At 33.9% G+C, this 10,390-nt stretch overlaps 2 protein-coding genes across 2 annotated transcripts; both read left to right on the top strand.

Annotated features, from left to right (window-relative positions):
- Positions 1–254: 254 nt before the first annotated feature.
- LOC112517703 lies at positions 255–1,730 on the top strand. The gene is made up of 3 exons (XM_025125088.1): positions 255–764; positions 855–1,466; positions 1,546–1,730. The coding sequence occupies exons 1-3, from the start codon at positions 255–257 to the stop codon at positions 1,654–1,656; spliced, it is 1,233 nt and encodes a 410-aa protein (XP_024980856.1). The 3' UTR covers positions 1,657–1,730.
- A 4,562-nt stretch (positions 1,731–6,292) lies between these two features.
- LOC112517702 lies at positions 6,293–7,683 on the top strand. The gene is made up of 2 exons (XM_025125087.1): positions 6,293–6,814; positions 7,411–7,683. The coding sequence occupies exons 1-2, from the start codon at positions 6,293–6,295 to the stop codon at positions 7,681–7,683; spliced, it is 795 nt and encodes a 264-aa protein (XP_024980855.1).
- The last annotated feature ends 2,707 nt before the right edge of the window (positions 7,684–10,390 follow it).

Here is a 10,390-nt window from a genome sequence, read left to right as displayed (position 1 = left end):
TAAATTATTTTTCTCTCTTATTATATGCTACAATTTTTTGGTTTCGTTAATTTATTAAATTCTTTTAGACTACTATATATTTTAAGGAGAAATTTGGGCCCCTGATATTTTTGGGCCCTGGGCGTACGCCCGTGTCGCCCTCCCCCGGGACGGCCCTGCTCCAATGTCATAAACATTGTTTCAACCTCCTTAGACTCTTTCTCTTGCATAAACTTTTGTGATCTATATGGATGTTGTTAACTTGATCAGATACGATGAGAAGCAAAGAAAAATCAGTTTACTTGAAAGTATTTATCGACAAAAAGAAGAAAAAAGTGATGTTTGCTGAAGCAGAAGACGACTTGGTGGAAATTCTCTTTAGTTTTTTYATGTTGCCTCTGGGAACAATTGCAAGACTCTCAAGCACACATTCAGACTTGCAGGTCGGAAGCGTGACTTGTTTGTATAAAAGTATTTTGAATCTTGATGATAAACATTTTACTAGCAACGTTTGTAAGGTTGGACTAGTTCATCCATCCAATGCATCGGTTTCTGTTTTCCAGAAGCTGAAAGTAAATCTGGATGACATAAATCCTGTTGGTGCCACTGTCGGTGATAGTGATGGTATTGCAGTGTTGCTAAAAAACAAGCCATCTTTCATCGTCACTGATGATCTTAATGTACTTCCTGTGTTGCCCAATACAAGCACCATACTCCTCAATTCTCTTGGTCTTSGAAACATTGATTTGCTGGATGAAAGGACCATGCGTTTTGGCATACCAGAGGTAATGTTTTTATTTATTTATAGCGGTTTGGATAATTTATTAAGAATATATCGTWTAACACTAACTTTCTCCTTCAAATTATTATTTCAGTTTTTGAATCTACTCAAGTGGTCGTTAGTGACAAATAATCCTTTGACAAATCTRGTGTTTGGGGGAACGAAATTGTGCTCCTGTTCATGCTTGTGCTCTTTGTGCATYGCAAACTCAACTTTACGTAATTCAACTTGGATTTTAAACGACTMTTGCCAGCGTCATACGATCAAACTACTGGTGCAAAAATCAAAGATGATTGTATTATGTGCAGAAGTGGAGAATTTTTTTGTGGAATTGCTCTTCAGCTTCCTAACTATCCCATTGGGTACTGTAAAACGTTTAACAATGGATAATTCTTCTCCGTTGGCTATAAATAATCTGTACGGGAGTGTTACAAGATTAGGAGATGGAGAATACTTGAAATCTGAAGATGTCAAGACCATGTTACTTAGCCCAGAGGTTGCACCTAATTATCATCGTGTTACTGAACTTTTGCCGATTTATGACCCAAGTTCAAAACCAGGTTGTTTCCTCAWGGAACAAAAAACATTCATTGTTTCTGATGATCTGAAAGTAAYAGTTTCACCATCTACATCTATAATTTCTATGTTGAACACAAATGGCATTCCTGATGTGGAGGCTGTGGAAGTGAGCATCGGTAAACAAGAGGTAAGCTATATATCATTTAGAAACATGAATGATAAGTACATTTTGTAGTTAGTTTTATATGCGTTACTTGATTATGCAGGCACTTGCAATTCTCAAAGCTTCACTAACCTCGACATCAGTTTTAACTGATTGCCTCATTGCATTTACAAGGAAACGAAAGGCAGAACCGTGTCTTGAATCCCCAATATAGGTGTTGCTGATAGATCTAGTCATGATATTTYTGTTTTGTGTTGATATTGATGTTAATCCTTTACACTGGTGCATTCCAACTTTGYGTACTGTCATTTGCAAAGCTATACTTGAATGAAATTTATCAGTGGATCTTTATCGTTAAAGTGATTTTAGTTCAGAAAAACCTAGATGAAGTGACCATGATATATATGTTTTAGTACATATACACACACACACATATATATATATATATACATATTTATATATATATATACTAGAATGGTACTCGCGTAATGCAGCGAGATACATCTTGATTTTAATGTTTTGTTTTATAGTTTGCTCCATCTACGATACGATATTGGTTTCACATGATCAGATGCGTATAAGTAGACTTAACGGTTCTATGTTTTCTCTCCTTTTCAACTTGGTCGATGGTACGAGAAATCGTCCCCCATGAGCCAGGGTTTGCCGTTGTTTGGTGGTGCTCCAATTACAATCGAGAAAAAGGTTTGCTCTATCTTTGATACGATATTGGTTTCACATGAGATTTTTGTAGTTGTTAGATCAGATGCGTATAAGTAGAATTAGTGCATGGTATTGTTTAAAGGATCTATTGACCACAAAGGTTAAATTGTCCTTGATGCAAAACAAACAAATGGAGCCTCTAAAATAAAATGGTTGCATTGGTATTTATGGGAATAGTCTTCTTTTTTGTTTGTTTCTTTAACAACCTTAAATTTTTATTTGAGTTTTGTATATTTGGAATGGTCCTGTTTTTGTTGAATTTTTAGGCTTCCTCTAAAACCGATCTTTTTCTCTCTTTTCACTGCGTTCTTTTTAAAAAATTTACAGTACATGGGCTCTTTTTTGGTTGTGTGTTTCCTCTATGATTCGATATCGCTTTTCTTTTGGTTGTGGCCAAAATGGGCCCATGCCCAGCCCGAGACTGGTAAGGTCCAGTTATTGACCGACAGTCCGAGGCCAGTTACGGTTTTTATGAAAACTCAAGGCCGGCCTTGCTCGAAGACCAAGTATGGGACTTTCGAATATGTCATAAACTGATCACACTTTTCTTGACTCATAGAAGTAGTGAAGACTTATTGCCTGGTATTGTTTAAAGGATCTATTGATTTCTAATATGATTGGTTTATTCTCTGTTCATTCGGATATGTGTGTTTAGATAGTACGATGATGTAAAGGTTATAAGTTATTCATACTTGATGGGGATTTCAAGATTTCATTCTTAAAGTTTTTTAAATATTACAACACTAAACTTAAAAAAATGTAATTATAGAAACATTTATAACTTTTTTGTGTGAAAAAGATTTAAAAAATATTTTAAGTGTATTTAAATGACCCATTAGAGATTTTAAAGAAGATTTCAGTAAGATATCATACATAAAAAATTCTTCAAACAAGTTTTTTTTATGTTGAAAGTTAAACTTTGATGAAAAAAATTTAGGACCAATTTGGCTAGTCCGAGACCAGTTCTAGGGGCCGGGATTTGTACATGGAGAACAGGTCGGATGTTCTTGGTCGGGACTGCATCGTAGATGTTAAATTATATATGTTTCTATTAATCTACTATGTTATCTGTGTTCAAGTTTTACYATGATTTTACTAAGTAATCATCCTAAATAATGTGTAGCTAACTGTACTGCATATCATTGGCAATGGCGGCATAATAAATATGTGAAAGCGGAAACCGGGGTAAGAATCAACAAAGTTATCTTTGTTTCTTTCAATCTACTATGTTATTTGTGTCCAAGCTTTATCATGATTTTACTAAGTAATTATTCTAACTAATGTGTAGCAGAATGGGTTTATGAACGTTTTGCTTGCAAAAATTACTATTTTTTTTTACTTTTATACTTTTATGGATTTAGCTTCTTTATCGTCCACCAAAGACGCTTGGATCAAGCGACATCGGCGGTTGAACTTGGGATGAAGTAGCTACTGCCTCCAAATTGTTACCACTACATTAAAGTTGGGTTTATAGGACACTCCCAATTTTAATCATCCTAATAGACCTTTTTATATGACTTAATTTATAGGACAAAAAAATAAAGTGTCCTATCTAAAGACGTTGTAATAAGTTTATATGACGTTTTTTAACGTCGCAATAAGTTTTTCAGGACACTTTTAATATAAAACGTCCCATTAGCAACTTTATAGGACACCATTTGAAAAACTGTCTTATAAAAACAAGTGTCCTATAAAAAATGAGTTTATAGGACACTTTCTAAAAAATGTCCTATAAAGTTGTTAATGCGACACTTTGTATTAAGAATGTCCTAAAAAACTTGTTAAGACACCCAAAGCGTCATATAAACTTATTTCAACACCTTTAGATAAGACGCTTTATATTTTGGTTCTATAAATTAAGTCCTATAAAGCGCTCTATTAAGACGCTTAGAGATTTGAGATGTCCTATAAACTTAATTTTGTTGTACAATGGAGGTAATTCTCACTATATTTAGTTCTAATAATTCATGTAATATATTTGGATATTTGCCCTTTGTTTGGATATGTTCTATTATTCAATATTAATGAAATGTCTACAAGTCCTCCATTCAGTAGCTGCAAAACTAACAAAGGGGCAATGAGTTAACCCAATGAATTGTATAGAAAACAAAGCCCGGTCTAAAGGCATTTGTTCCTTTTCCTGGTCTGCTAAACATGGGGATGTTCAAAAAAGCCGTTGAGCAGTCTGACAGTCCGGTCAGGTTTGGAAAATAGCAAAACCGGGCGGTCCGGTCCAGTCTGCAGTTTGGAACCTTTTTTGGGCGGTTTGGACCAAACCGACCGCCAAATACATNCCGGGGTAAGAATCAACAAAGTTATCTTTGTTTCTTTCAATCTACTATGTTATTTGTGTCCAAGCTTTATCATGATTTTACTAAGTAATTATTCTCACTAATGTGTAGCATAATGGGTTTATGAACGTTTTGCTTGCAAAAATTACTATTTTTTTTTTACTTTTATACTTTTATGGATTTAGCCTCTTTATCGTCCATCAAAGACGCTTGGATCGAGCGACATCGGCGGTTGAATTTGGGATGAAGTAGCTACTGCCTCCAAATTGTTACTACTACAATAAAGTTGGGTTTATAGGACACTTCCAATTTTTAATCATCCTAATAGACCTCTTTATAAGACCTAATTTATAGGACCAAAAAAATAAAGTGTCATATTTAAAGGCGTTGTAATAAGTTTATATGACGTTTTGACGTCGCAATAAGTTTTTTAAGACACTTTTAATATAAAGCGTCCCATTAGCAACTTTATAGGACACTATTTGAAAAATTGTCTTGTAAAAACAAGTATCCTATAAAAAATGAGTTTGTAGGACACTTTCTAAAAAATGTTCTATAAAGTTGTTAATGTGATACTTTGTATCGAGAATGTCCTAAAAAACTTATTAAGACGCCCAAAAACGTCATATAAACTTATTACAACACCTTTAGATAGGACGCTTTATATTTTGGTTCTATAAATTAAGTCCTATAAAGCGCTCTATTGAGACGTTTAAAGATTGGAGATGTCCTATAAACTTAATTTTGATGTACAATGTAGGTAATTCTCACTATATTTAGTTCTAATAATTCATGTAATATATTTGGATATTTGCCCTTTGTTTGCATATGTTCTATTAATATTAATGAAATGTCTACAAGTCCTCCATTCGGTAGCTGCAAAACTAACAAAGGGGCAATGAGTTAACCCAATGAATTGTATAGAAAACAAAGCCCGGTCTAAAGGCATTTGTTCCTTTTTCTGGTCTGCTAAACATAGGGATGTTCAAAAAAGCCGTTGAGCAGTCTGACAGTCCGATCAGGTTTGGAAAATAGCAAAACCGGGCGGTCCGGTCCGGTCTGCAGTTTAGAACCTTTTTTGGGCGGTTTGGACCAAACCGACCGCCAAATATATAGATATATATATATATATATATATCTATATCTATTTTAATATTAGCAAGCTCAACTTTTTTAACTTATTGGCTATGATCCAGATATATCCCTAAGCCTAACATTTAACATAATCAAAATCGACGACTAAAGCCATTGAACATATCGACACACATTTGATATTGACGGTMTCCAAATTTTGAAATTACTCAAGAACTCCATCAATCTATTAATCTTTCTAATCCATGGTTTGATTTTGGCGCAAATCATCATGACATCAACCAAGTGATTCAACCGACTTAGACTTGGCTTCTATTTTGTTTGGGATCTACATAGGTTATTTTGGTTTATCTTTATCTGTTTCTTTGTATACTAGAATGATTTTATAAATGAATCCGTTTGAGGAGAGGCTGACGTCTGTTTAGCTTGTCTGATTTGATTAAGAACAATTACCCACCCATAGACTAGCACACATCACCCAAGAATCTGAGTAAGGTATCTGGTTGGGTGTTCTACAAATCATGGTATGGCATATACTTTGTCTGAATGGAAACTTAACTTGATTTCAAACCAACATAGAAAGTTTCTTCTAGTTTTGCTTCACTTATGAATAAAGTGATGAGAATCTTAGTTAAAGTGTGAGTCTGAAAACTGGAAATCCAGTTAAACCTGAATCACATTTCAATCTTTCGCGGTCTCAATCAGACGCTGAGACACGAAAAAGGTGGTTAACTTGATCACAGACCGATGGGAAGCAATGCGAAATCAGTTCGCCTGAAAGTATTCGTGGACAAAAAGAAGAAAAAAGTGATGTTTGCGGAAGCAGGTCAAGACTTTGTCGAAATTCTCTTCAGTTTTCTCACTTTGCCTCTGGGAAAAATCGCAAGACTCTTGACCAATCACGAGGACGGAAAGAATGTAAATGTTGGAAGCTTGACTTCTCTATACGAAAGTGTTGTGAATCTTGACATCGAGCGTTTCTCCAACGACGAGTGTAAAATTGCGTTGGTTAATCCAAGAAATTCATTGGCTGATCTTTGTCAGAAACTGAAAGTAAACCTAAACGAGATGAAGCCAACCATCGATGATTCTAACGACGATGATTATGGTGATGCAGTGTTGATCAAAAAGAAGGGATCGTTCCTCATCACGGATGATCTCAACATTATACATGTCTTGCTCGACAAAGGCATCGAACTCTTTAACACTCTTGGTGTAGATTACATTGATTTGCTAGATGAGAGAACCGTGGTTTTCGGCTTGGAAAAGGTAAGATTTTGGTTAAATTATCGGTTGGAGTCTCACGTCACCTAGCACTGTAACAAAATCAGGTTTATAGGATGCTAAGAATGTATGAGTCTCATAATTGATCGTTTTATAGATCTTAAGTTCAATAATACGTCTTATGTAAAATTGTTAGTAATAAGTGTATACGACGTTTTTGGGTATCTTAACAAGTTTTAAAATGAATAGTCACATTAGCTATTTTGTAGAACATTCTGAAAAATGTTCTATAAACACATCTTTTTATATGACGCTTGTTTTTGTAATACACTCTTTCAAATAGCATCATATAAAATAGTTAATACGACGTTTTATTTTAAAAGTGTCCTAAAAAGTTTGTTAAGACACCCAAAAGCGTCATATAAACTTATTGCGACACTCTTAGATAAGACATCTGATCCTATAAAATGAACTCCTATAAAGTAGTCTATTGGGATACTTAAACATTTTTGGCGTCTTGTAAACCTAGTTTTGTTGTAGTGTAGACACAGTCCATYTAGGCTCTATATTTGTCTGGATTTAAAGGGGTTCCACATATTMTAACAGTTTCGTTYTGACACCGGCTTCAATTACTATTTCAGTTTTCAAATCTACTCAAGTGGTCATTGTTAACAAATAATCCTYTGACGAATCTCGTTCTTGGAGGAAGTAAAACRTTCCCGTGTTCATCGTGCATCACGAATTCGACACCRAGTAGTTCACMTTTGCCKTCRAGTGAATCGGTCCAGCCTCAGACGATGAAACTACTCGTCCAGAAATCAAAGAAGAAGGTCTTATGTGCACAAGTCGAGAAGTTTTTTATAGAACTGCTCTTCAGCTTTCTAACGATCCCGTTGGGTGCTGTAAACGTTTAACGATGGATAATTCTTCTCCGATGGCTATAGATAATCTGTACAATAGTATTTCGAGTTTAGGAGATTGTAACTACTTGAAATCTGAGGATGTCAAGACCATGTTACTTTCCCCGACGATTGCAGCTAATTATCTTCGTGTGACGGATTTTCTGCCTATTTACGCAGCAAATACACGGTTAGGTAGTTTCACGCAGGGGCAACCAACGTTCATCGTCTCGGATGATCTCGAAGTATCGCTCCCACCGTCTATTTCTACAATTTCAAAATTCTACACTCTTGGCATTCCTGTTGGTGATATTGAGGTTCTGGAAGTGAGCATTGGTGAACAAGAGGTAAAATTTTGAAATTAGCTCAACTGACAATAAAGTTTGGCCTTCTAGAGATCTTTTACAAAGGTCACTGGTTCGAGCCCTACAGGGTCACTGGGATTTTCCTGGTTGGTTGTTCAGTTCTTTACGGCCTTGGGATTAGCCGAGGTACGTGCAAGTTAGACCGAACACCCACGTTTAACAAAAAGAAATTCTAGTACTAACGTAGAGAATAGAGAGAACGAACTATAGATTGAGAAAGTCGCAACTTCTTACATACGCCACACACTACAAAAAGATGGGCGTTTTGGGATGCTGAACTGTCCTTGGACATCTTAATAGAGTATTTAATGAGATTATTATATAAAATCGTACAATTTCTTTTATTTTCAGTTCTATTATTTATTGTTTATACATCTAACCGAACATCTGTATTTGTTTGATTATGTAGGCACTTTCGATTCTAAAAGCTTCTCTCACTTCGACATCAACTTTAACCGATTGCCTCTATGCATTTACGAAGGCATAACCATAGACTTGAAGGTATAAATTTATCTATGACGGATATGATAATGACATTTAAGGTCCAATTTGGTTTGCAGAAATGAAATGGATTTGGAGGATTTGGATTTCAAATCTATTATTTATCAGTTTTTGTTAACAAATATGTTATGGAAGTTGAGTTGGTTTTATATTTCGATAAAGTCAAATATTCTTATSTATTTTGTTCTAAACAAAATTTATCAGTTTTGGTTACAAGTATGATATTTTTACTTCATCGATATCTATACTATATTATAAAACATTTGACAAAAACTCTTAAAAACCACTTTTTATGCATGAAGTACTGTTTGTTGATGTATATTACTTAAAATTCAAGATTACAAATAACTTGTGCGTAAGTACAATTTATTAAAGCTTCATGTTTAAATTCGTATAACTAACTTCAGATAAACGTAATCAAATAAATTTTGTGATCAGGAGTCAAACCTGCTAAGAACCCTCCCGTCTTTTTTCTAGTTGATTGCTACGCAAAAGAATAGTGGAATTTCTTTGTTCATTCTTTGCTTTATATATCCATCCATAGAAACAAACTACGCATTGGATGGATACGTCTTGTCTAAATGAAGAGTTTGTATTATATATCGTACAACAGTGTTTTTCTACCAAGACATAATATTGGATCAACGTATTTGAATGTGAACTCAAAAAAAGTGAAGCAGTCAAGTTTAGATGAACGTTTAAAGGTGTTGTTTAGTTAGTTTTTCATTAAGCCATGCATAGATAAAACTGTATGTATGGATTCATACGTCTGTATAGAATAAAAATGTTTTTGTTTGAGAGAGATTATTTATAGATAGAGGGGACATGTTTTCTAATTATGAGGAACATATTTGAAAAAAACTTGACTTTCTGCATAAAATTTACTGAATAAGTTATATTCTATGTCATTAAATCACTAGTAAACAGTCATATATACCTGATCAAATAATTTGTTAGTCACATTAAGTCCATTAAGCTACTAACAAACAAGCCCTAAGTCTTTTTTTTACCAAAGTAAATACTATTATTAATTTTCAAAAAAAAATGTTCACTAGATATACTGCAATAACAAATATTACTTAAGACAAAATGCATCAAAATGTAAATGAAAATTATCTTCATTTTTATTTAGTGTAAAAGATAATTTTTTTTTTCTCTCAATTAATGTAACAACGTTTCAAAATTTTCCTTTTTGTACTGATTTTAAAAGGTAGCAGAACGATCTTATAATATCAGACGACATGTATGCCAAGCTTATTATTTGATTCGTCGTAATTCTTTTATAAACCAGTATYTCTGTCATAAAATTTTACAGGATTAGCACGCTACAGTAAAAATATGAAATTATGAAACTTAACGAGACTTTACTAAAACAAACTTTGTTAGAGCATCTCCAACAAATTTTCTAATTTAAAGAAAGTGAAAAACTATTTTAGAGATTTTTACTTTTGATTATTATCTATTTTAGATAAATTACAGAGAATATGTTGGAGAGTGTTGGTCTCGTGAGGGTCTACAAGAAGAGAAATGTTATAACCGGGTTTGAGACAACCTGGGTTGAGGTAATTTATACATGTTTATTATATGGATTACGTGAAATATGCATATCTAAGTAGAAATGCATGAACCATATATGTGAACGTGATATTGTGCATGCATATACGTGAAAAGATGGCATGACATATATAATTTATACATGTATGCATGTGGTGTTAAGCATACATGAGGTGGTGCTTATTGTGATAACTATTCGGGTGAAATCATTATATCTTTATGGTTAAGAAATCATGAATTTTATAATGATTTATCCACCACCCAAGATTATTTCTATTGGAAGAAGCTTTCACCGCCTATGA

The sequence above is a fragment of the Cynara cardunculus genome (genome assembly GCF_001531365.2).
Source record: "Cynara cardunculus var. scolymus isolate 2C chromosome LG 9, CcrdV1, whole genome shotgun sequence".
NCBI classification, from domain to species: Eukaryota; Viridiplantae; Streptophyta; class Magnoliopsida; order Asterales; family Asteraceae; genus Cynara; species Cynara cardunculus.
Note: the sequence above shows the minus strand (reverse complement) of the source record. Positions and strands in the feature narration are given on the sequence as shown.